At 35.5% G+C, this 26935-nt stretch overlaps 2 protein-coding genes and 2 pseudogenes across 4 annotated transcripts; all 4 read right to left on the bottom strand.

Annotated features, from left to right (window-relative positions):
- Positions 1 to 1354: 1354 nt before the first annotated feature.
- LOC125220751 (putative late blight resistance protein homolog R1B-16) lies at positions 1355 to 4526 on the bottom strand (annotated as a pseudogene). The gene is made up of 2 exons (XR_016134378.1): positions 1813 to 4526; positions 1355 to 1640 (listed from the first exon to the last, which is right to left on the bottom strand). The product of XR_016134378.1 is annotated as a putative late blight resistance protein homolog R1B-16 (transcript).
- A 1163-nt stretch (positions 4527 to 5689) lies between these two features.
- On the bottom strand, positions 5690 to 7487 carry LOC125219210 (mediator-associated protein). The gene is made up of 4 exons (XM_048121123.1): positions 7204 to 7487; positions 6515 to 6593; positions 6342 to 6425; positions 5690 to 6260 (listed from the first exon to the last, which is right to left on the bottom strand). The coding sequence occupies exons 1-4, from the start codon at positions 7330 to 7332 to the stop codon at positions 5887 to 5889; spliced, it is 666 nt and encodes a 221-aa protein (XP_047977080.1). The 5' UTR covers positions 7333 to 7487; the 3' UTR covers positions 5690 to 5886.
- A 4637-nt stretch (positions 7488 to 12124) lies between these two features.
- LOC148933774 (uncharacterized) lies at positions 12125 to 14794 on the bottom strand (annotated as a pseudogene).
- A 3461-nt stretch (positions 14795 to 18255) lies between these two features.
- LOC125218878 (Pentatricopeptide repeat (PPR) superfamily protein) lies at positions 18256 to 20480 on the bottom strand. 2 transcript variants are annotated; one of them, XM_048120667.2, is made up of 2 exons: positions 18836 to 20480; positions 18256 to 18618 (listed from the first exon to the last, which is right to left on the bottom strand). In XM_048120667.2, exon 1 carries the CDS (start codon positions 20433 to 20435, stop codon positions 19059 to 19061), a length of 1377 nt encoding a protein of 458 aa, XP_047976624.1. In that variant the 5' UTR covers positions 20436 to 20480; the 3' UTR covers positions 18256 to 18618; positions 18836 to 19058. The 2 variants fall into 2 exon arrangements, with proteins under 2 accessions (XP_047976624.1, XP_047976626.1); XM_048120669.2 differs by having other exon boundaries at positions 18854 to 20480.
- Between the last annotated feature and the right edge of the window lie 6455 nt (positions 20481 to 26935).

The following is a 26935-nucleotide window of genomic DNA, read 5'->3' as shown; positions in this document are numbered from 1 at the left end:
GAAGATATATCAAGGATCTTCTTAAGAGGAGTAGCTTTATTGAGAAGGGATTGGAGTTGAGGGTTGTTTTCATCAACGATCCATCGTGGTTGGTCAGGATCTAGGATTCCTTGGAGAATGGTGATGAGTGGTTGAAGATTTTAAGCCATGTTTCTGATTTCAACAAAGGAAGGAAAGCTAACTAATAACACTCAAATCAAATAAACATCAGCAAGTTGTGCATTGTGAGCTTAAATGACTGCAATTTGTGGCACATAAATTATTCTAATCAATCACATGCTCGCTCAGATATTCATCAGCTTCATAATTTCAGAAATGCAATTCATGCATAATCCAAAATTAAATCTGTTAACTAAAACATAATTCCATCTAAACGTAATCCATCATATTTCCAGTATACATAATCCTCCTGCAATCGATCAACCAACAGAACACCCAGAATTTTTCAATGAGAAAAGAAATTCGATTATTAGAAAAATTCAAATACCTCTAGAATCGCCCATCAGTCTCCTTGGAATCTTCGTTGAGATCAGGCTCTACTTTCGTCGGACTATTCGCGCCAAAAATTGCACCGAATTTCAGAAAAGTCGAGTCTTAAAAGCGTGATTTGGTGACAAAAAACTCTGTTTTATTGCGTTTATTTGCAGTTCAGACTGACTTTTTTTATTTAAATGTTTGAAATAGTTTATTTAAATAAAAAGCATGGACTTTTCATTTTATTTCCAAAATCACTATATGAGAAACCGCAATTAAATTCAAATCAAAATTGTTACTACTACTGATAAAAATAAAGTACAAACTATTATTACTCCCTCCATTTCTTAAACATAGAACTCTTTCTTTTTAAGTCAATTTTTTAAAAATAACAACTTTCAAACTTTCCATTTTTTGAAAATCTTTACACCCTTCTACATCAATTTATTTACCACTTATGTCACTACAATTAACAACTTAAAGTGGGTCCTATAATCCACAAACTTTAATTCCATTACTTTTTTTTTCCTGAACCAAATTTTGCATTAAAACTCGTGCCGTTTCAAATGTCTCTATTTTTAAGAAATGGAGGGAGTACTATTTAAATCTACACATTCTCACTATAGGAGTGGAGCTAGATGTATAGTCATGTAATCTTGACATTGTGGCGACGGAGCTTTGAGAAAAATGCAACCGAACATGAGACAAGAGTAGAGCCTCGTATAAAAACTGTACAAAAGAAATCAATTCGGATAAAGCAATCTAGTTTCAAATTCAAAGAGCAAAGTGATGAAGTAATCAAGGAATTCATAAAAGGCACGAAAATATAAGGCTTCATGGAATTGTATGAACATACCAGAGAAGCTCTGGAGTATTAATTTCATGATGAAGCTCGAAGTCGATATTCAAGAAATTGAATGCATCAATATCTTCATATACACGTAATAGTAGTGTTAAGAACAACACAAGGTGATCAAAGACATAAATAAAGTTCAGCAAAGAAAGTTGAAGACACAACAAGTAGCCTTGATAACAAGTCCAAAGTGTTGGGAAGTTGGCCTCATCAGCTTGCAAGAAAATAGTGAGTTGTGGCGTGCTGGCTCGTTCCATAGTCTCTCCTGCCCTCCATCTGAGGATAAAAAGCTTGTAGCATCCGACTCCTTACACTTGAACATTTTACGAAGAAGAAAAGATATATATAAATAAGATATTAATCATAAATGAAGTTGTCAATCCTACTTAAGCCCCACATGTTGCTGAAACCGCATTGCATTCACAATATTCAAGTTGCAGAAATGGTTACCTTCAAAAATCAAAGATGCTGAAATGGTTGGTTACCTTTTAATATCACCGATTGTGGGATCATGAGATGCTCAGTTTGAGATCTTCGTTGCCGTATTCAGATTGCTCCTCCAAAATCCTTTCTGCTGATGCCACTAGGGATTTGGTGCAAGATGCTAAATTGATTACTTGGAGAGTTGGAATTTCTCCGATGCCGCTAGGGATTTCCTCTAGTTCACAGCAGTTATATAAATAGAGGTGGCGGAGTCTAGGGAAGTTGGTCTCATCCGCTATCCACCGCACAAGCCTCAAATCTTCAAGATATAGAAGCTGCAGTGAACACAGCACATCTCCATCTGCTACCTCCCACTTTTCTTCTACTTCATATTTCATCTCATCGCTCAGAAATCTGCATGATTTTATCGTGAGCGCGTCCAGCTTATGTAGTGCACACAGAGTCCTCAACACTCTTGAATTTATTATACACTCATCCAGAACTAGTTTTCTGATATTACAAGGAAATATAACTAAGAAACGCCAATCAAAACTGTGTATGGTTTTGATACCTTTGCAACTTAATATTTCGAGTTTGTGAAGATGGCTAAAATCAAATGTAGTGGATTTCATTCGGTAGCGACCATTAATTGCCAATTTTTTTATATTTGGAATTCTTTTGAGGAAAGCATCCAAATTAGTTACCTCTTCAGCTACACCCACAACTGAAATCATTTGCAGCTTCTTCATAACACTATAGTTCATTTCCTCATCTTTTAACAACTCAAATCCTCCCACCTTGACATTTCTTAACTCAGAGAGCAGCAATAGCTCAGACAGCACAACAAACTCGCAACTAGGAGCAATCAAGGTTTGTAAATTCCTCAATCTTGATATTCCTCTAGGTATCTTTACACGTCTACGTGTCATAGGCCTTGAAGCGAAGCGGGGAACTAAGCCGACAACTAAGAAGCGTAAATTGATGAATTCAAATATTTCAGTTGGGAACTCAGTGAACTTGACATTAATGAGATACGACACCCTTAGCAATCTTGACAAGGAAAAGACACCAAATGGTAGCTGATTGCGGTGATTACGAATACATATAAAAGATCGAGTAAGTGACATGGACCCTATTGGAACATTAGCATTGACCATTCCATTTGATGAGTCAAATATGATGCGGCGTGTATTAGAGAATGTGACATTAATACAAAAGCTTGTCTTCAGCACATTTCAGAATGCACAGATCCCTCAACATATCATGCATGCTGTAGCTCTTTGGTTTTCCGTTCTTTTTGTATTTTCTAACCAAAAATAGATTCCTCTCTATTAGAGACTTTAGCCAATCCTCAGCCTCTTCCTCCAAACTTATTTCCCCATTTGATTTTACAAATCTTTCAGCAACCCACAATTGTACATGTGTGGAGCCACTAATCTCGAAGTCTTCAGGAAAAGCTCCCATGTATAAAAAACATGGTTTCAAGTGATTCGGCAAGTGGTTATAACTTAAAGACAATATACTGTGGCATTGCCAATCTGATTCACCAATTGCTGCAATTACATTGTCCCCAATTTTCTCCCAAACATCTTTTGATCTTTCCATCTTAGATAGCATCCCTCCAATGACACTGATGGCTAGAGGAAGCCCACTGCAATCACTGGCTATCTTTTGACCAATTTCTTGCAATTCTCTTCTCCAAACACAAGTTGGTGTAGCAGATTCCAACTTTCTAACCTGCTTAGCAATTGCACCCGATGATGCGAACTGAAAGAGTCTGCATAGTTTGCCACATCAGATTCCCTAGTAGTGATCACAATGCGACTCCCATTGTTGTTATTTGGGAAGTACATCCTTATCTCATCCCAGAATTTTGTGCTCCATATGTCATCTAATACAATCAAGTACTTTCTACCATACAAGATATCTTTTAACTCGTTAGTACGTTGATCACATTCGTTTCCAGTTATTCAACAAAGAAGGCTTTTTAGAATTTGTGGCATATTGTAATCTTGTGAGATAATGGCCCAAGCACGATATGCAAAGTGGCAAACAATCAATGGGTCTTCATAGAGCTTTCGAGCGAGAGTTGTTTTACCTATTCCACCCATACCAACGATGGGGACGATCTCCAGCTTCTTCTCCGTACGGGTCAGCCGATCCTTGAGTTGCACCAGATCTGCATCAATTCCCACCACAGACTCTTGGAACTCGATGAACTGCTAGACAACATCTTCTTGTCCTCCTTCTCCACGAGCTTCACTTGTTCCATAGAAGAATCAAGTTCTCGAAGCTTCTTGTTATCCTCCCTTTCCACGGCCTTCAACACTTGATCCACAACAGTATTCACAAGCTTCTCCGCTTGCTCCATAACAGAATCAAGATCTTGTGCTACTTGCTGCAGATCCGGAGTTGAAAGAGTGAATCTCACACAATTAGATCCAGAGAGCATGTGATGAACCATGTGGGATTCAAGGATGTCTTCAGCTTGATGTGCTACTTCTCTTATTTGGCTGTCTAGTATGGTGAGTGAAGATTTATCAAGAAGCTTTTGAAGAGAAGTAGCTTTATGGAGGAGGGAGTGGAGTTGAGGGTTGTTTTCATCGACAATCCATCGTGTAAGTGTTTGGTGAGGATCAAGGATTCCTTCAAGAATGGAGATGAGAGGTTGAAGATTGTAAGCCATTTTTCAGATTCTCTTGTTGGTTGGAAACACAAAGGAAGCAAAGTTTGTTGCAAATTCCAATCCAGAAAAAAAAGATGATTGAACCTATAACAACTGCTCATTGTTGACTTGAGGAAATGATATAAAATTGTTACATGGTTAATATATTGTATAGATGGCTAAAATTTTATTGAGGTTGTTGTACTTTGCCTGGAATCTATCCAAGATGACGACTCAGCTGCAGCTAACTTGCTAATCAATAGTAACTTCTGACAAACAGCTCATAGTTCATCTTGAGCAAACAATACCATCTCATTATTTTCTTTTGTTACTTCCACCACGCTTCATTTTTTATTTGGTTTATGTTCTAGCTTAACTAATAACACTCAGATCAAAATAGGAACATCAAGAAATGGATAAACCCCTTTCCCTTTGCAACTGGTGAGTTGTGAGCTTAAATGGCCGCAAAATGTGATAAGGCTATCATGATAATTATAAACAATCAAAACATGCTCAGCTTCTCATTTTCAGAAATGCAATTCGTAACTCTATTAATTGAAACAGAAAGTATGTGCAATGTCCATCTTTTTCCAGTATACATAAGCCTAATGCAATCAATCAATCAAACAGCCAACAAAACACCGAAAAACTTTGTAACCATAAATTCAATGAAAAAGAAATTCGACTATCATAAAATATTCGAATACCTCTACAATCGCCCATCACTCCTTGCGATCTTTCGTTGAGGTACCCGCCATTTTTAATGTGTTTCGAAGCTTGGGGTTTGTGTTTCAGTTTTTTTAAACCGTGCTTGGCGCAAAAAAAATCCATAAATGTAAAAATATGTGCTTTTTTCAACTTCAATTTGATGAAATGATTTTCAAATTTTTATCTAGTTTCACTTCTTCTTCTTTTTTTTATTACTTCTCTCACAATATTTACGAATCGACCAATACTCCTAATATTTTCACCACAATTTTTATATTTTTAGTCCAATTTTATTTTTACAAAATTCTGTAAAAGGAAAAAAAAAATGTAAGGCACAACCTGAACTCTTCACTTCAAGTTTATTATCTTTGGTGGTTCATAATTGTTTGACATATTTGCTAAAGTGCAACTATTGAAAAATTGGAGCAGTTAACATATCAATGCAAAACAGTATATGTAATTTTCTTTTTTTAGATAAAAAAAGAACCTGGAGATAACTATAATGGATATAATAGATACACAAAATGCAAAATTATGCAACCGAAAATAAAATAAAACTTAAGCAATAAATGAAGAATCCAGTGACACTAATTGAACTTTCAAATTTTCTACATAATTCATTAAGTTCATAAGGGGATGCAAATACCAACTGATGAAAGGAATACAGAATTTAAATTCGAACAGCCCTGCAAAGTCTTTTTTCGAGACATGCTCTCATTTCGAATCAAGGCATGATCAAACGCACTGCTCAGTATCGTGCAGTTCACCTTTCGGTTTTTCTTTTCTTTTTCGACTTTGTTTCCTGAGAGTGCTGCACAGAATCAATAGAGGTAACAGCGCTGTTGGGTTTTCCTGAATCTTGCGCTGAATCCACACGTTTTCTCTTTGAAGACTTTGAAGGCTCCCCTGATTCAGTAACTGTACTCTTGGTTCTGCTACTTGGAGTTGAATAGCCGCTCATTCCTAGAGAGTTTCTAGTCTTCGTACTCCGACTAGGAGTGGCCAAACGACGACCAGACAAAGATGAGGTAGTCATGGAAGACCTCTGAGACATACTAATGTTCAAGATACTGGGTTTTTGCACTTCACTAGGGTCGGGGTAGTGAATCAGTGAAACGTGCCTGGAGATCTTCCCAGCTGTTGTTATACAAAATACAAAGATATGAAACCAATCACTGCACTACAAATTTTACCAACATGAGCCTTTAGAATATATACCAATTTTCGCCTCTGATCCTGAAGCCAGAAAGACTGTTTCCTTTGTACCTTGGGATTTCATGCTATACATTTCATACGATTTTCCTGCCAACAGATTTTCAATATGAAATATAGCAAACACACAGATACTAGGCATACTACTAGTGACTCGACAACAAGATCTCAAAAATTACCAGATGAACTCTCGAAGGAGCCTATATGTCCATCAGCCTGAAGGTTAAGGCACACTTGTTGCCCATCCAATTCAAGATTCTGAAATGAACAATAAATAAATCAAACAGGTAGAAGTATAAACTCACTTCTTTGAATTGATTTTAGAAATAGTAAAACAAAAGATGGAAATTCAGTCATTTCCTTTTTAACTTATTCATTTATCTAAAAAAACTGTATAACTCCAGCACTACTATAAAAATAGAAAGGACTCCTAATTGAAAAGATAATGAAGGAGCAATAATCCTTTCTTCTTAATTCTTATATTTAATGATTTTATCTTCAAAAACTTCTACAACACTCAAACAGGTGATTGGATTGTGTTAGAGAACAATGCAGCATCGTAATCGAATGGAGCAAACAAAACTAATATTTCTCGACAATTCAAAAGCACGGAACAAAGCCCTATTTATAAGACTCTACTAAAGAGTCAAGCTTGAAGAAAACTCTAACAAACTAGGAAAAGATAACCTAAAATAGCAAAATATGCAGGAAAGGGGGAATTGATTGATATCAGTTGGATGCTGAAGCACCATAGCAGCTAGCAACTAGTTGAGATAATTCCAAATTAGAATTGCAAAATCAGCAATAATTCAACACAATAAAAAATCTTAGTTTTCCTTGAATTGGTGCACAGGATGCACAACAATACCTGATCAAGAGGTATCTGAATGAGCCATAGCTCAGTCGAGTCCGTGGAGTCGAGATTAATCAAAGGTTCCCTGTCATCGTCCACAAAATCTCGACCTGGACGGTAACTTGTGTCAACGGCATCATCCATATCTGCACACAAACGCAAATTATTTCTGAAAATTACAAATAAAAAGTCCTCTTCTTTGCGTATTTTTGAATTTGAATAGACGGCCAAGGGATGAAGAAGAAAAGCAAAAACGCTTGAAGAAGACGAGAGCTTTTATTAGGTTTTATTTGTAGGTGTCAAATGGGCTTTGGGCTGATAATTTTAGAATTTTTATAATATTATAAGTAAAATAGAATACCCTAATTTAAATTTATATTAAAATAATACCCCCTACTATATTAAAATCGATGCTGAAGTTTAAATAATAATATTAAAATATTTAATTTTATATATAACTTTTTATAAGTTTAACTTAATGCTAGTAGATGATAACATGTCTATCTAATAGTGAACACAAATATTATAATCCCTCCGTCCAAAAAAACATAGGACATTTCACTTTTCCGTATTCATTTTAAAAAAATGATAATAAATAGCTAAAATGAAGAGAAAGTAAATTACCATAGAATAATGTAGAGAAGAGTTTTATCTTTATTATTCTCTTTTTTTTTTTCTCAACTTTAGCTATTTATTTGTCAATTTTCCAAAGTGGGTACAGAAAAGTAAAGTGCTCTATTTTTCGTGGACGAAGGAAGTATAAAAAATACATACTCCATATGATATAATTGAAGACGAAGTAGCAATAGTACTTAGTCTAGTTCATTAAAGCGGTAATAATTGATTTCTATGATATGTTTAAGAAATACCAAATGTCAATGAAAAAGAAGTTTTTTTTAAAAAAATTTTTATCACATGTGTTCCGAACTCACCTTCGGTGAAATCGGATTAATCCTGCTCGACCAGGCTTGCAGATTAAGGCCAAAAGTCAATTGGATTAGGCTTGCGGATTAAGGCCGAAAGTCTCCCAGCGGGTGGCAGGGTTTGAACCCGTGACCTCAAGATCACCACAGCTCCGCGCTGTCAACTGCGCTATAACCCGTAGGTAATGAAAAAAGTAGTCTTGATAACGAATGATCTCAATATTTTAGAACGGCGGTGTTTAGCTATTTTTCGGAAAGAATATTTTTATTGAACCAAATAACTAAAAATAACATAATTAAAACTAAATACATAATTCAAAATTTTAAAATTCATAATTAAAAAAAATCAGACCCATTGCCCTACGTAACGGGCTCGCTCAAGCATGCATATGTGCGTGGGTGCCGCGTGCTTAGCGTCTAAGCACGCCCATGTGCTTAGTTGCGGGCTAAATTCTATAAATGGGGTGGTCTGGAAAAATGCTTCCACCAATAGGCTAGTTTTTTTTTTATTTCTGAGAATGGGTGTTACGCATTCTTAGAATGCGTGTTTAAATACGCATTCTTAGAATGCGTATTTAAACACGCATTCTAAGAATGCGCAACTAAGTGATTTCGGCAGTCAAAACACAAAGTCAACAATTCAAACTTAAAAACGCATTCTAAGAATGCGTATTTGAAATACGCATTCTTAGAATGCGTATTTCACCTAAATATAATTCTCTCCCAGAACAGAATCGGGCAGAAGCGAACGGAACCAGCGATCTGCCGCCGCCCCTCCCGCCGATCTGCCGCCGCCGCCGCCGACCTTCCGCCTCCTCCACGGTATTTATATCTCTCTCTCTATCCATGTTTCCCCTTTGCCCTAGGGTTTGTATATAATTGGGTTTTTTTGCAAGAATTGAAACAAGAAATGCAAATGCAAATAGAACAATGGTGGAATTGGGTTATTGTGCATTCTTTTGTATGTATGAATTATGAATTGATTCTTTAATTGTAGCATGTAGATTGTGACACATTATCATGCATTAATTCTTTATTAGGCAATGCAAATAGAACAATGGTGGAATTGGAAATTAAATTGATGCATAAATTTACTTATTTCAATTTAGATTTGCCTAGTAGTATGTTATTGTGCATGTTCAATGCTAATAAAATTTAATTAATGTATATATAGCAATGGCATCATCATCAACTGGTGAGGATCCTTTGTATTGTGGTCCCGAAGACCCGAGCGTACTTTACTTGCAACCGTATCACATAACCGAAAGCATAATCTCTGAGAATGATACAGACCCCTTCCAACCGCGCAAATTGGATAATAACATTTTTCAAGCTCAAATGCATGACCGTGTGTTGGGGCATATAGAGCGGATGGGGTTTGGTGGCATATGCCACTGTGGAAAACCGAAAATGTTGGACGCTTCACTTATCGGGGCATTGATTGAGAGGTGGCGTCCTGAGACACACACGTTTCACCTTCCAGTTGGTGAAGCTACAGTGACCCTTCAGGATATCGAGGTGCTTTGGGGTTTAAGGGTCGATGGTGAACCAGTTATCCTTCCACAAGTGAACTACCCGAGGCAGTACTGGATGGAAACGTGTTTGTCACTTTTGGGTATTGAACCAAGTCAGGCTGAGTTGAAGTTGGGAGGATTTAATGCCTCTACACTGAAGGAGGTTGTTAGCCACCGTCTTGACGACGATCTACCTGAGCATTATTACATGCAGCATGCACGTATATTTGTACTACTCCTGCTAGGCTGTTTGATCATCCCAGACACTTCGGGGAGAAAAATTCCCTTCCACCATATTTTGTTACTAGTTGACGAGGATCAGTGTTCACAACTGAGTTGGGGTGCAGCAGCGCTTGCCACTTTATATCACTATCTTTGTGAAGCTTCATGTCAAAAGAGGAAAGATATCGGTGGCCCATTGGCCCTTCTACAGATGTGGGCTTGGGAGAGTATACCCAATATTCGACCCGAGATTGTTGATAGGGTTGAGTATGATGGTACGACACCTTGTGGCATAATGTAAGTTAAACCTTTATTCTTTGTCAATAACTTAGCTATATCACGTGATTATAATTTTTTCGTATTATTTGGAATAATGAATTATTGTTTTGGAATAATTAGTTGGAGGGGACGATTGAATGTGAGTAGAGCGCCGCTACATGTCCAAAGTTATTATAGGGAACAGTTGGCTCATTTGCATGACAATCAGGTGCCACTTTTAAAATATTTCATAATCTCCTTGCTTGAAAATTTTACTTTTATTAACCTTTTTTCTTTCAGTTTATTTGGGAGCCGTATTTGGGTCGTCCTCTACCAGATGAGTGCAAGCGTGGGATGAATGTTTGGGGATGCACTAACTACCTCATTTGCTATCATATTATGGAGCCGCATTGGGGTCATCGAGTTACGTGACAGTTTGGCTTCCCCCAACATATTTTTCCTAATGAGACTCGATTCCACGTGTTTGAGAGATGGGAAAGTACGCGGCGAGGTAAGTCAACCACAAATTGGGTAGCTCATCATGCTAACTACATCCAATATTGGAGTAACCGGGGAGAAATAGAACAGCGAGTGTATCCAGAAGCCTCGAATACGGACTACATGAATTGGTTTCGGACCATCACTGTAACTTACATTACTAGACCCGGCATCCATGGCCAGCCAGGCATCCATGAGACCGCCTCTACACATACGATGATGGTAATAAGTTTTTTTTTTTAACATTGTGTTTATAATGCATTATCATTACTAAAATGACTTTGTTATGTGCAGATGGAGACGTTGGTCAATGTCTACCATTGCCTTAATGGATCTGAGACGGCATATCATCCGGACATCCAACGTGCTCTGAACATGGTGTCGTCTTGTATGAGAACATGTGGGGAGGCTGATCGTCTTGATTTTGTGCCTACCCAGCGATCAGCGATTGACACTACAAGACCAATCATTCAAAAGGGTAGGCGCGAAGGAAGGAGAGGTGTCCGTATGGGCGGACCGGGGTCTAGACGGGATGCAAGTTTATCGCAGCTGGGCTCGGGATGCAGTGACCCACCTCGTGCTTCTTGGCATGCTGGATCCTCTTCACAGATGAGGGGTGCCGATTGTTATGCTGATGTTAACCTGGATGAATATTTTGGAGTCAGATTACAAACACCGGAGGAGGATGAGGCTGAAGTGGATGATGATGCTGAGGAAGATGAGGCACAAGAGGCCGCTTCAGATGATGATACTTGGCGCGAGTCACGCACAAAGGCTCATCATGACTCTGGGGAGTCGGCTCGTAAGGACTTAGAGGCAGCTTCCTCCAGTAAAGGATTGGCGCGGACTATAACAAAATTCTTTACTAGGAGAACATCTTCGCGTACATCCAAAGGGGTAGCTGCAAACAAGTTTACACCAAGTGGTTACAAGTAGTTTGTGGTTGTTTGTTAGACGTAAACATTTGTGATATTCAACTTAACTACATTTTGTTTAATTTTTAATCCATTCTTCCATAGTAGTAAATAAAGTCCAACTAAATGAAAATAGTAATAAATAAAGTCCAACTAAATGAAAATAGTAGTAAATAAAGTCTAGTAGTAAATAAAGTCCAACTAAATGAAAATAGTAGTAAATAAAGTCCAACTAAATGAAAATAGTAGTAAATAAAGTCCAACTAAATAAAGTCTAGTAGTAAATAAAGTCCAACTAAATAAAGTCTAGTAGTAAATAAAGTCTAGTAGTAAATAAAGTCCAACTAAATGAAAATAGTAGTAAATAAAGTCCAACTAAATGAAAATAGTAGTAAATAAAGTCCAACTAAATAAAGTCTAGTAGTAAATAAAGTCCAACTAAATAAAGTCTAGTAGTAAATAAAGTCCAACTAAATGAAAATAGTAGTAAATAAAGTCCAACTAAATAAAGTCTAGTAGTAAATAAAGTCCAACAACATCAAATACTAGTAAATAATGTCTAGTTACAAACCAAATAAAGTCTAGTAGTAAATAATGTCCAACTAAATCACACAGTGCTCCCCGTTGTGCAGTTACGCCTGTCATGCCCTACTTGTCTACAGATCTTACAACTCCTCTGTCGCCTGGGTTGATCAGGTTCATTTTCGTCCATCTGGTTCTGTATTCTTGCTTTTCTATACTGACCGCGGGAACGAGGAACAAATTGCCCCACTGAACACTCCAATGTCCATGGTGGTATCTCCCAGTAGTCCTGGTGCCTAAGTGAACGAAAACCAAAAGAATACTGTTTCACCCAATTTGACTTCAAGTAGTTCTTACTCACAAGGCGTAGAATGTTATCTCCTCGATCTCTAGCAACTGCCGCAGCGTGAGAACAAGGCAACCTCCACATCTGTCATTTCCCACAACTACACTTTTTTCTCAAATACTTGACCTCATAAGAGTTTCCACCCTTCCCTTTGGATCGTGCCTCCGATAAGACATCATACCTGCCCGCCAGAGTGTTGACTCGTCTAACCACATGTTTTCGGCCTCTTGCATCATTTTCAGTCAATTTGTCATGCGCCCACGGAGTCAACTCAGTTTGGCATTGTGCCGCTTCTGTTGATCTTGTCTGGAACCACTTAATTGTTCTCCAAAATGTTAAATCGATACAAGCCCTAATAGGTAGATCTCTGGCTCCTTTCAAGACGTTGTTATATGCCTCTACCATGTTCGTCGTTGCTTCACCCCATCTACGACCTTTGTCGTATGCCATTGTCCATTGCTCTGCATCAATACGCCCAAGGTACTCAACTGCCTCTGGGCTAACATTTCCTAGGTGGCGTCTTTTCCTGAAATATTTTCTCACCTTTGTGGCTATCCCCATTTTCCACACTAGACCCTTCACCCTCACACCCTTGTGATGCTGCAACACATTTTTCCGTACATGTACTAAGCAAAATCGGTGTATTCCTCGGGGTGGTTGTTCCCATATATCAGACTCCATTGCATTCAACATTCCCGGGTGTCTATCAGATATAATGCAAACATCTCTATCGCCTTTCATAACATGAAGTTTGATTAACTTCATAAACCAATTCCAACTATCACTTGTTTCATTATCAACAATTGCATAAGCAACAGATAAACACTTCTTGTTTGCATCAAATCCAACAGCGCAAAGAAGTTTACCTTTGAGTCTGCCCCGCAAATGAGTTCCGTCAACTGCTAGCACTGGCTTGCAAAGCTGAAAAGCCTCCACACACGGCCCGAATGCCCAAAATACATACTTGAAAAACTTCCGTGTCTCGGTACTATGTCGTTCATCATGATGCCACTCAACAATTGTTCCACGGGTGCGCTTCTGCAACTCAATCATATAACTAGGCAAATCTTCGAATGATGACTCCCATCCACCAAAAGCAAGCTCTATAGCCATCCTCCGGGCATACCATGCTTTCTTGTAGGATATTTCAACATGATACTTTTGCTTCACATCCTCAATAATGGAATTAGGTGTATACCCGGGGTCCTTTAGAATATGATGCTTAACACACAAAGCCACCATATCTGATGAGACGTTGGCGTGGTCCCTGGAGTTGGGATTACCTACACAAGTGTGTCTATCAGTCCATTGTCTGATTTCCCATTTGCGGTCGTGCTTCCTCAATATTGCCCGAAGTTTCCAAATACAACCTGTTTGATTGTGTCGTCTCCTATTTGAGCTCGTGCTCTCCGACTCTTTGGGTGGCTTCAGAGTTTTGCATTCCACATTCCACTTTGTTGGTTTACTTTCCACCACGTAATATTCTTTTGTGGATGACTCCAAATGCCACAAAGTAACAGCAGTCTTCAATTGTAGCTTGGTATCAAATTTGGTTCCTAACCCAATCCGTGTAGGATTCTTCTCATCCCAAAACCAACTGCTAGATTCGGAATCATCATGGTTACTTTCATAGTAGTTACCTTCTGTCGTCGGTAGAGTACGAAAATAAGATAACCCTGGATGCTCATACTCCTGCCCACTTGGCGGGACTACTGGGACGTACCTACGAGGCACATTCAATGTCTCATTGTCGGATGCATCTTGGTTTGCTTCTGATTCTTCACTCAATTCAGGTAGGGTTGTTGATTTTTCTGACACAAGGTCTTCAGATTCAGAATCGTCACTAACTTCATTATGGGGAGATAGTCCCCCATCCCCAAAACGAGACCCACCATCCCCAAAGCCAGACCCATCATCCCCAAAACCATACCCATCATCACCAACATTATCCGGATCGCGACTAACTTCATTATGTCCAGATGACCCATCATCATATTGTACTCTATCTTGAACTTGTCGTTGTCCCCTTCTAGATTGATAGACAACGACCGTATGTGGAGTACGTTGTTGTGCTAAATTAGCTTGATAGTCAACAAATAACTCAATTTGACCTGATTGGATAGCTGTTGCAAACATATCCCTCATATATGCATCGCAAAGTCGAACGCCCACAAAGTGATATCCATTACCCACTTGAATTGCACGTTTCCATGTCAAACTAATCATATACTCACTCACATTGATTCCAATGCAATCACATATTCTGCTAACCAACTCATTATATGGAAGAAACTCATCTAAGACAAGATATGCATTTGCCACGGGTGGCTCATAAGACAAACCAATTCCTCCAATTTGTACTATTCTTCCATCCCAATATAAAAGGACACAAATAGATTCTGTGTCCATAATCCTGCAATACATACACAACTTTATCTCAAAATTTAAATACTTAAAAATAAACTATATACCAAATCTTACGAATTAACAATTCAAAAGACACTACTTACCAAATCTTAGTATTTAATAACACACATTGAACATACAATTTATACCAACAACCTAAATTTTTTTTTTAGCCACAAACCCTAGAATCACAATTTTCACCATAAACTATGGATATAATGCTAAATTAAGAAGAAAGCAAGTAACTTACCTTGAGGGAGAAACAATTAGATGAATTTGGGCGATTTATGCAAGAATCGGACGGAAATGTGGCATTCTTGGAAGAGATTCGCGGGCAAGAAGGCTGGAGTTCGCGCAAGGGCAGAATGCTTTTGCCCGATTCTGTTTTGGGAGAGAATTATATTTAGGTGAAATACGCATTCTAAGAATGCGTATTTCAAATACGCATTCTAAGAATGCGTATTTCAAATACGCATTCTAAGAATGCGTTTTTAAGTTTGAATTGTTGACTTTGTGTTTTGACTGCCGAAATCACTTAGTTGCGCATTCTTAGAATGCGTGTTTAAATACGCATTCTAAGAATGCGTATTTAAACACGCATTCTAAGAATGCGTAACACCCATTCTCAGAAATAAAAAAAAAAAACTAGCCTATTGGTGGAAGCATTTTTCCAGACCACCCCATTTATAGAATTTAGCCCTTAGTTGCGGATGCCGTTAGACTTGGAGAACTCTTTCTTACTTTACACCCACACTAACCAAACTGCAAAAACCACAAAAATTGTTTAATGCTGATGTAACTAAGTTATATAACACACTAGATTCATTGAAAGTTGAAACTGAATCATTTAATACTATTAAACACAGCATCACTTTGAGAAATAGTTAGATAGTTAGCAGAAATATCTAAAAGAGGTAACATCTTTTTAGGTCCACGAACTTTGTCAAATTATCATTTTAGGACCGTGAACTTTGAAAATATCATTTTAGGTTCGTGGACTACAAACTAATATCATTTGAGGCATTTTAAACTTTTTCCGGACGAAAATGCCCTTAAGGCTTTTAAAGGGCAATTTGGACAATTCTTTCGCTGCTCATCTTGCGTCAAAGACGTAGAGTCTAATAATATTTTTAAATATACTATTTAATTCAGTTACCATCCAAATTGAATTTAAATATAATTAAAATTTACTGTAAAAAATATGTGTTAGTTTTTCAATTATTAGATGACTAATTATTTAATGATAGTGAATTGGGACTTGATACTTTATTTTAATTTTTTAATCTAAATTGCATTTTAATAATTTACTATAGGTGATGTGTGAATTCTATTTAGTTAATTTGTTTTGAAATTAGATAGCTATTAATTTGGATTGTCATAGGAGATGAATTTCAAAATGGAGATCAATTAATATCTAAATTGAATTTAAATATAAAAATTTTCCGTTAAAAATTGTTGGATTCTATGTCTCTGTCGCGAGATGATTGGCGAAAGAATTGTCCAAATTGACCTTTGAAGGTCTTAAGGGAATTTTCATCCAAAAAAAAATCAAAATACCTCAAATGATATTAACCCATAGTTGATGGACCTAAAATGATATTTTCAAAGTTTACAGACCTAAAATAAAACTTTGGCAAAGTTCGTGGACTTAAAAAGATATTCTCTCTATCCAAAAATGGATTGTTTTTAGCTGCATTGTGTGACAGAGAAGGGAAGATAAGGGTCCATACATATGTAACATTTTGAAGTGTAATTTCATCTATTTTTTAGGTGATATACTATGTATTGTTACTTAATGAAATTCCTCAAAGTCGGAGACTTTTTTTATGAATGAGCTCAGAAAACACAATATTGCTCTAATGTGTATGTGTTTGCGCTGCTATAAAAACTATTGGCACTTGGCAGTGTAAGTTGGCATCAAGATTTTGTGGCACCCAGAGCACTGGCTTCAAACCAATAAAATTAATTTTTTATTGATTTTTATAGTAGAATTATCTAGAATTAAGTAGTAGAATATCTAGATATTCTAAGTAAAAATACTATAGAATTCCCTAGATAGTAGATAGTATTATCTAGTAAATATCTAGATTTTTATAGAGAAAATTCTAGATATTGAATACCTAAAAAGTGGGGTGGAGAATAATAGAATTACTAAGGGATGCCTATAAACAGAGAAGAAAAAAGTAGTATCATTCGTAAGAAACTTGAAAGATTTGAGAAGTAAAGAGTTTTTTAGTTTCCCACGCCTCTCCTTAACCATTTCCCACCATTTCCAATTTATTTCATGCATTGTCATCTCAAATATTTCCTCCAAATTAAATTACTCCTCCAACATATATTTTATATTTGCGCACAAACGCAAATTATTTCTAAAAATTGTAAATAAAAAGACCACTTGTTTGTGTATTTTTGTTAGAGGAAATATACCAGATTTATGGAGACGGAATATTTTGTTTGATGAAAAAGAGAAGCAAAAATGCTACGCGCAAAAAAAAAACAATTGCTGCTCACGGCAGACCTGGGCGGCGGTGATACACAGAGTTGGAGGCATCGGAAAAAATAGGGTGAGGAGAGGGAGAAATGGTTTTTGGGACATAAATACTTGTATTTTGGAAATATTATTGTGTTTTACTAGGCTAGGCCGTGTTTATAATATTAATAATATTATAATTACAATAGAATATTCTAATTTAAAATTTTATATTAAAATAATAATATTATTAAAATTGATGTTGAACTTGATGTTAGATGATCTCATGTCTATCAAAAGAGAACACAAATATAAAAAAAAATACATATATAATACTATAATTGAAGTAGCAATATACTCCCATGTCTCTTTAGTTTTGTCACACTTTGATCGGGGTGGACACGGATTTTAAAAAACGTAATAGACAGTGAGTTGAGAAAGTTAATGGATAGTATGTCTTACTTTTATGTACTATAGCAGTATTATTAGTTTCATAACAAAATGTGAGTTGGAATTAATTAGTGGAATATATGGCAGGTCCCCTACAAAAAGTAGTAAAAAGTGAAATGCGATAAATTTTGTGGGATGAAAAAAAAAAATGACAAAATTTAAGGGATAAAGGAAATACTTTATTAAGGCAGTAATAATTGAATTCTCTGAGTTTTTATTTATTGAATTTTATATAGAAGAAATCCTAAATGTCAATGAAAAAGTAGTTTTGATAATGAATGATATGAATATTTCTCCGTCCCACAATAAAAGTTGTTTTGTCATTCCGGTTCATCTCATAATAAAAGTCATATTTCACTTTTACCATAAATTATAAGTAGGCTCCACATTCCACCAACTTATTCCAATCATGTTGTAAAACTAATATATATACTAATATATTCGACTAACTTATTCAACTCACTTTTCTTTACAATTCTTAAAATGCGTGCAATAACTAAATAGGACTCCAATTTTTCGGGACGGTGGGAGGTTTTTAGCTATGTTTCCGAAAGACTATTTTTATTGAACCAAATAACTAAAAATAGTACATAATTCAAATTTTTAAAATACATAATTAAAAAAATCAGAAATAAAAACAATGTACACCATATCTAGTAAATAGTAATCCTATTCGTCATCGAGGGTGAGTGTATATATATGGAAAAAAGGGAAAAAAAGAAAAAATAAAAAAATAGCCGTTTGGGTAGCAACGTGTCGGCGCACCCATTGGCCGACATAAGAGCTCGCTCAAGCATGCATATGGTGCGTGGGTGCCGCGTGCTTAGCCTAAGGACGCCCTCTGCGCTTAGTTGCGGATGCCCTTAGACTTGGAGAACTCTTTCCAATTTTCACCCACACTAACCAACTGCAAAAACCACAAAAAATGTTTAAAGCTGATGTGTCTCAGTTATATAACACACTAGAATCACTGTAACTGAATCATTCCCTACTTGAAATATTATTAAGCACAGCCTCACTTTGAGAAATAGTTTTATATTTAGCAGAAATGTCCAAAACTCATTCTAAATTAATGCATATATTCATCAAACCATTGCAAAAATATCTCAAGACCAAATTATCACCTTCAGTGAAGAACATACAGTGGGGTGAATCGCGAATGGCATAGCCACTAACTCCGCTCCTCGCCATCTTCGATGGAAGTCGACTTAGTCCCCAAGTTCTCGTCTACTCTCATACTCGGTTTTACCTTCATTGCTTGTCAAATCCAGCTTTCAATCCCACTCTCAACGCACCAAATCCATATACCCGGATAACCATACTCTCTCGGAACTGATCTCCCCTTAACTAACTCCACTCCTCAGCATCTTCCGTGGAAGTCGACTTACTCCCCAAGTTCTTGTCTACTCTCATACTCGGTTTCACCTTCATTGCTTGTCTAATCCGGTTTCCAATCCCACCCTCAATGCATCTACGCACTTTCTCATCCAACAAATTTATCTTCCCGGCTGAATCCAACGCATCACAAACTAATCTATAAGTATATTCCCTCGGAACAGATCCCCCCTCCACCAACTCCACCAGAAACTCCACTGCCTCCCCCAACCTCCCCACCTCACTAAGCGTGTGAATAATGGGCGTATAAGAACTCGAGCTTCGACCACCGTGACCCCTCCCCTGCATCCTCCTCAACATCTCGATACCCCTATCAACCTCATTCACCGCGCTATAGTACCTAATGAACGAGTTATAAGTAACCCGATTAGGCACACACCCCCTTTCCTCCATATCCTCAAACAACTCCAACGCCCTCCCTATCCTATTCGTCTTGCAACAGCCATTAATCAAGCAGTTATACGTCACCACATCCGGCACAAAGCCCTTAAAGATCATCAACCTAAACAAGTGATTCGCCTCCCACACCCGCCTCCTAATGGCCTTCCTAGAACCAGTCTCCATCGCATACCTACAATACGAACTAATCAAAATCGTGTAAGTAAACACATCGGGCGGGCATCTAAACCCCGGGAGCTCCATTTGCCCCAGCAAGAACCTAGCTTTCTTGAAAAAACCTACTCTACAAAGTGCATAAATCGCGTTGTTGTAAGCACAAACATCAGGCTTGCAATGAAACTGCTTCATTCGATAAAACGCAGACATTGCCTCATTCACCAAACCCTCCTCTCCCAAAGCCTTGATTAAGCAAGTCATGGTCACAGTGGTAACAAGATTGAAACTTTTATACCTCCCCGACATGTTTTTCAAGAAATCCCAAAGTAAATTCATTCGATTACCTTTCGCCAAAACGAGAGCCATTTCCCTGCAAGTTCGCTCATCGTGTTGAAACCCAAAATAGGTCTCCACCCAATAGTAGAAATCGAGTGCTTTTTCGAGGCCAAGATTCAATCTTTTTGGGTCTCTGTGAGCTGCTGGGCCGAGAACGAGAGCCCCTTTTTGGAATTTGATTGTTTCTTGCCGGAGGTTTCTTTGCCGGAGAGGGGAGCGGTGGCGGAAGGTGTTTTGGCGGCCGATTGATCTTGGGGATTGGAAGAGGTGTAATGGGATTGATCTTAGAACTTGAATCACTGTTTCTGAAGTCCAATTGTGGTGGTGGGGTGAAGGGGGAGTGATGAAGGGTTTGTTTTGGATTATCGCCGCCAGCACTTGGCCGGCTAGGTGGCTGGATTGGGTGGTGAAGCGGCGGCGGAGCGGCGGTGTGGACATGGAGAAGAATAGCTGGTGAAAAGAGTGGTTTATTACATCTGCATTTGATTTAAATTTTCTACTATGTTATTTTCGTTTGGGCCATTTTATTTTGATTGGCATATTTATAATACGATCTTTGTTTAGGCCCATTTATGTAACGGCCCACCATATTTCTTAATTTCATAATGGCCTGATATAGTTAATTATATAAGGAGTGGTTATCATGGGTCTTGACATTTTTGTTGTTCTTTTATAGCTATACATATTGTACATGGGTGGCATACTTCGAATCCGGGTGACGAAAGGAAAATGGTGTTGCGACATCAACCTGCATAGCGGCCAATGAGTCGTGAGCATGACTCGACCCCAAGGGCGGACACATGTGGAGAGAGGGTAGGGCTTTAGCCCCTAATGTATTTATATTTTTAATTTTTTCTTTCATAAAGTTTTATAATTTATTCATAATTTATACATATAATTAATATTATAGCCCTTGTTAGTAATTTAAATCACATAAAAAATTGTTTTCAAACAATATTTTGAAAATGTAGCCCCCTATTAATGCTCATTTCTGCGTCCGCCCCTGCTCGACCCCGATGCCTCCACGGCTTTTCTCAACAAGCGCGAGCCACCATCGTGGGTGTTCTAATAACTCGGACCGCATTCGAGATACACGCGATGTTTTGAAAATGGAATTATGTTCGATCGATGATGTATTATTCTATTCGATTTAGTTATAAAAAAACAATATACATTTAGATAAACTCTCTAATCACTCGAATTTCAGTATTTAAGATAACACTCATGTTTTAAAAATTGAATTATGTTTGATCGAAGAACTGATTTGTTGTTCGGTCCAATTTAGTTATAGAAACCATTCAATTACCAAGATGGCAATATGCAATTGACCTGCAGTCAAAGCTTCCAGGCTCCAACTGAAAACACGTGCAGCGAATGGCCGTACAACTTCGTCAGGCTTTACACTAGAAATAAGATTTGACTTTGTGGGCCCAGAATTTCAACAAGTATTGACCGTCCAATGCTTAGTCAAGCAATCGGAAGGCTTCTGTCATATTCTTCGTTCCCTTTCACCTACATATAAAATCTCATTTAACTTTATACCAAAATTTTTAAAATTGGTTGCAAAATTTAGAGGATAAATTTCACTTTTATAAATAACTTAGTAGTATTACAATTAAATGTAAGTGTAACTAGAGTGTAAATCCAAATTAGTTTTATATGGTTCTCTTTTGTCAAAAATGAAACTTTAAATAGTCAATATCTAGTGGATGGAGGGTGAATGTCTAGTGGATGGGGGGAGTATTTTTAACTACTACTCCCTTCAAAGGCGTTTTTTGTTAATACATAGTTCAAGGATAGTCAAGTGGATGGTGAATAAAATAAAATAGAATAAAGTATGAGAGATGAAGAGAGAATAAAGTAAGGAGAAAAAATTCAGTGGTCTCGGAATAACACGGTGGAAAGCATATGTGGTATACCCTACCAATAGTATTTTGACAAATAGATGTGCATATTGGTCTCACCTCCAACTAAAATGACATATAGACACACACGCAATTATGGAAATTTCTCATGTGCATACATAGATAATATAGCTCCATATACACACATATATGCACATTAATTACCATCCAATTACCATACAATTAGTTAACGGCAAAAAATTGGTTTGATATGAAAATTTCGAGAACCCAATATATACTCATTAACTACGAGAAAATTAATTAGGGTATACCATCAAATACTATTGGTAGGGTATACCACATATGCTTTCCACCGTGTTATTAAAAAATTATATACTAATTAAATAAAAAAATTATTAAAAACAAAATAAATTGATAAAGTAAAAAAAACTAATTAATTAGGGTGCTAGATTCTAAGTACCATCAAAAAAATTATTAGTGAATTCAGTTGATTTAATTGTTTGTAGTAAGAAATAAAGTTGACTAATTATTTTTTTATACATAAAAAGGCTCCGAAAAAGTCTAGCAGACATGTCCAGCGATCAAATCTCTCAAATAAGAGAAATGTCATAATTAGCTCAAGAGCTACTTGACAGACCACCAACAAAACATTTTAGCAAACACGCCCAACAACCAAGAAACGACAAACCAACCCTAGACAAATAGCACCCCATAGTTGTGACTAATTGATGCTACCACTTAACCGCTAACAATAAAAGTAAACAAAATCTTCAGAGAAAATTCCATTGATGGGAAGAAACGTGGGTGGGAGGATAAACTATCATATTCTCTATTTATAAGTGGGTAAGTGTCTCACATTACTTGGAGTTATTAATTTATTATTAATCTCTAGCTGACAAAATCTAGGAAATCTAATGATACATATGAATCTTACTTCTTAGGTAATATGTTATTCACATTCATACAAATTCTAATAATTTAGTCCCACTATTATTTACCTTAAATTTACTTTGAAGCATATGGTGATATAATTAGTAGTTCGACAGTCGACATGAGAAACATGCATGTTTAGGTGCCAAATAGCCTATTTATTTATATGTTCAAGATAAGTTAATCAAAAAGAATCAAGCAGTGATCACCTTTTTAGATGCTTATCTCAAGTGGTATGCAAAGCATTAAGGTTACAACTTTAAAAAAAGTGTGAAGTTTTTTAACTGAAAATTCCAATAATTTAATCTCTTTCATTATTGGATTATAGTATTAGTTTGATTATTCATCGCGCATGTTAAATTGTTTGTGGATCATAATATGAGATCAATGACATCCACACATTTTAGATATAAGATGGGTGCGATAAACTATTAAGGTAGCAACTTGCAAAAAAGTGTGAATTTTTATTATTGAAATTTCCAATAATTTAATCACGTCCATACAATTCAAATAGTTTAATCCCATTATTATTAATCTCTTCCATAACATATGAGATCAATGACACCCACTCTGTCTAATTAGACTTAATTAAGATTGGCGAGGTACACTCTTAACTTTCGATATTTTAGGGATAAATGCCAAAAAAGAAGGTGTAACTTATTAATATCTCCATATATCTCGTATAGAAAACTATTCAAATAACTATCAAAAAATACATGCTATAATTAAATTGAAAACTATCCAAATAAATTTAAAAAATAAAAAAATAAGTTACATAGATATAATTAGACGCACTGGTTTAACCATTTTTCTCTAGAAACTACTAAACATAATTTTCAATGTAATTTGACACCAAATACATCTTTATATATAACCGCTTAACTGATTAAAAATTCATACCCCATATAACTAAACTACATTTCATTATAAAAATGCATATGTAACAGAAAATACCAACCCACCAGGAAAAAAGTTAAATATCTTTCAATCTACCATGATTAGGTAAAATGCTTTTTATCTTAAAATCAATAAGTTTACCTAAGTCATTTAATAAGTTGGTATATTCTCGTGATCTTTAATCATTCCTTTGCTAAAAATAATATTACTTTACAATAGTTAAGTGGAAAAGTTATGCTATCTCCAAATTTATAGGTAAATACTAGAAAGAATGCTTCTTCCACTTGGACATCATAACATTAATTTATTTGCTTTGGCATCTCGAAAGGTCTACAATACCATTATAAGATAGAATTTCTTTCAACCAAGGAGTTAGATTCCATGAATCATTTCTAGTAAGAAAAGTTGGCTACACATTAGCCGACTAATGTAGGTATAAAGTTTAAAGTTCGTAAAAAGAAAAGAAATTAAAATTCTTTTGGAAAATAATTAATAAATTAAATGTTTAAAACATATAGTACTTCTAGCAAAAAAGGAATATAAAATCGAAGATAAAGTTGAATTTGGTTTCTTTTTCGAGAGTATTGAATATATATATATATATAGCTAGGACTCTAATTAATAGTACCACACCATTCTAAAATGTTAAACGCCGAAGAACATTTATAATATAACTTTAAGTTCATTAACTAGTAATAACAAATTTATAATTAATCCCAGATTTTAAACTACGCTATATGATGTCACTATATTGAATATATATATATATATAGCTAGGACTCTAATTAATAGTACCACACCATTCTAAAATGTTAAACGCCGAAGAACATTTATAATATAACTTTAAGTTCATTAACTAGTAATAACAAATTTATAATTAATCCCAGATTTTAAACTACGCTATATGATGTCACTGTTTTTTAAGTGTCTGAATTCCCTACCATTAATGAACTACAAATAAAGTTATAATGAACCCCAATATTTTATAATAATATTTTCGACGTTTATCGTTTTAAAACTAGTTTGGTACTAATACAACGTCATAATATATCCATAACGATCAATCAATATTATAGCAGTCAAATAGATCAATTTCGATCTATGCTTATTATTGAAGTACGTGATATTACAAATGTCAGTAGATTATTACTTCTTCCGCGAAATATTGTCTATTTTTGTCAGTTTGGTCCGTCCGCTAAATGTTGTCCACTTCACATTTTTAAATTTGGTGAATGGACTTTCTATCATTACCCTCACATTTTATTATAAAACTAATATAAATATGACACCTACATTCCACTAATTTTTATCACTCACTTTTCTTCATATTTCTTAAAATCTGCAGCAAATTAAACGTGAACAACATTTCACAGACGGATGGAGTATATTGTAAAGTATGCGATATTACAAATTTTTATTTGACCTATCATATGCCTACCCTTATTCGTGGATGGTTGGGTAATAGGAGTAGAATATATGTGGGTTTATGTATATACTCCCTCCATTTTATATCATTTTGTAATTTTGGTACATTCCATAGTAATAAAGTCATTTCTCTTTTCAGTAAAAGTAACACATTTTTCCACACCTATTTTACTCTCTCTTATTTTCTCTCTTCATCCCTCTACATTTTTCATTTTCCATTTTATTATTCATTTACTTAACTCACATAACACAATTTTTCTTAATCTTCGTGCGAAAAAGAAACACCTCCATTATTATTGGACGGAGGGAGTATATACGAATAGGAGTATTTGTCTGTAAGTTCTTTAATTTCTGCAACTTATAAGTTGGCATATAGGTTTTAAAATTTATTTTTAAATTCTTAAACTATTAATTTTTTATGAATCTGCGATTAATTAAAATTTCAATGTTAACATTGATATCTAACTTAGTTTGACTTAACGTGTAAAATCATATCATAATTGTCTTAAAATATATAAAAGGAATGTCTACAGACAAAGTCACAAAGATATAATAGGGTTTATATAAAGTGAAAATAGAAAATAAATTTTTGAAAAGCATAGTTCTATTGTCACAAAGTAATAGCCGCATCTTTAAGAGGAGATGGTATATAATAAAGGTATATTATCTATATAATTCCTCAAAAAGTTAAATATATCCTTCCAAAAAGAAACATGCTCTAAAGGAAAAAGGTAGTATATAGAAAGGTAAATGATTTTTTAAAAATAAAATAATAGTATAAAATGCATTAAAAAAACATAAAGTGTGATACCTTCTCAAATACATTCTCCCTTGGAGAATGGTTTTTCATGAAAAGAAGACAAATGTGGTAGTTATAAAATTTTACCACTCCATCAATGAAGAGGTAAAGATACCTCTTCAAAATGGAAAAAGGTATAATACCTTCTCATATACCTCTCCCCTTTGAGAATGAATTTTCATAAAAAAAAAGATAAATATGATAGTTATATTAATTTATCTCTCCATTTATCTCTCCCCTTAGAGATTGCTCTTAATAATAGTCAGGGAATCATACATGACAGAATAGGATACTTGTTAAATGTCCATATAATAATGGCAACTGTATTTATTTATTTATGCAATAATAAATGGAATATGCTAATGTTAACCAATTTTGGATTGTATTAAATAAATGAATTGTCGATTGATAATTAATTAGAATTCATACCGAAATTACTCAGAGTCATAATCATTATCATTATATAATTATAAACTATAGTAATTTTTTTCCTTTTATATTTCCCTATTTGCTTGAACAACTATTTACCCAACACTAGGGATGTCAATGTAGCCCGCAACCCCTGGACTGGCCCGAATAACCCGTCAAATTAATAGGGTTAGAGCTGAAAATTTCTAGCCCGATAAAATTAAAACCCGATTAGCCCGCACCCGATTAACCCGCGGCCTGTTAAGGCCAGACCCGAAAACCCGATAAAATTTCTATTATTCTATTTTTTACTTCTTATTTGACACTTCATTGATTAATTTTATAATATAGATAACTAAAAAAATAAATTTTAATTTTATATTAAATATACAAATTATATATTGAATATTTATTAATATAATAATTGATAAATAAATAAAAAACTTTAAATTCACTTAAAAAAATTATTTAAATTTCTAAAATATGCATTAAAATTTCACGATATATCTCAAATATTAGTATTTGATCATGTTTATGATTGAGTTTGAATATATATCTCAAATTTATCATAATTAAATATTTTACATTTTATGAATATTCATCATTATTTGTTG

This window comes from Salvia hispanica, chromosome 1, assembly GCF_029641045.1.
Source record: "Salvia hispanica isolate PSC_SH4W2 chromosome 1, Shi_PSC_v1, whole genome shotgun sequence".
Classification (NCBI taxonomy): Eukaryota; Viridiplantae; Streptophyta; class Magnoliopsida; order Lamiales; family Lamiaceae; genus Salvia; species Salvia hispanica.
The sequence above is the reverse complement of the archived record's forward strand: the minus strand, read 5'-3'. Positions and strand labels throughout refer to the sequence as shown.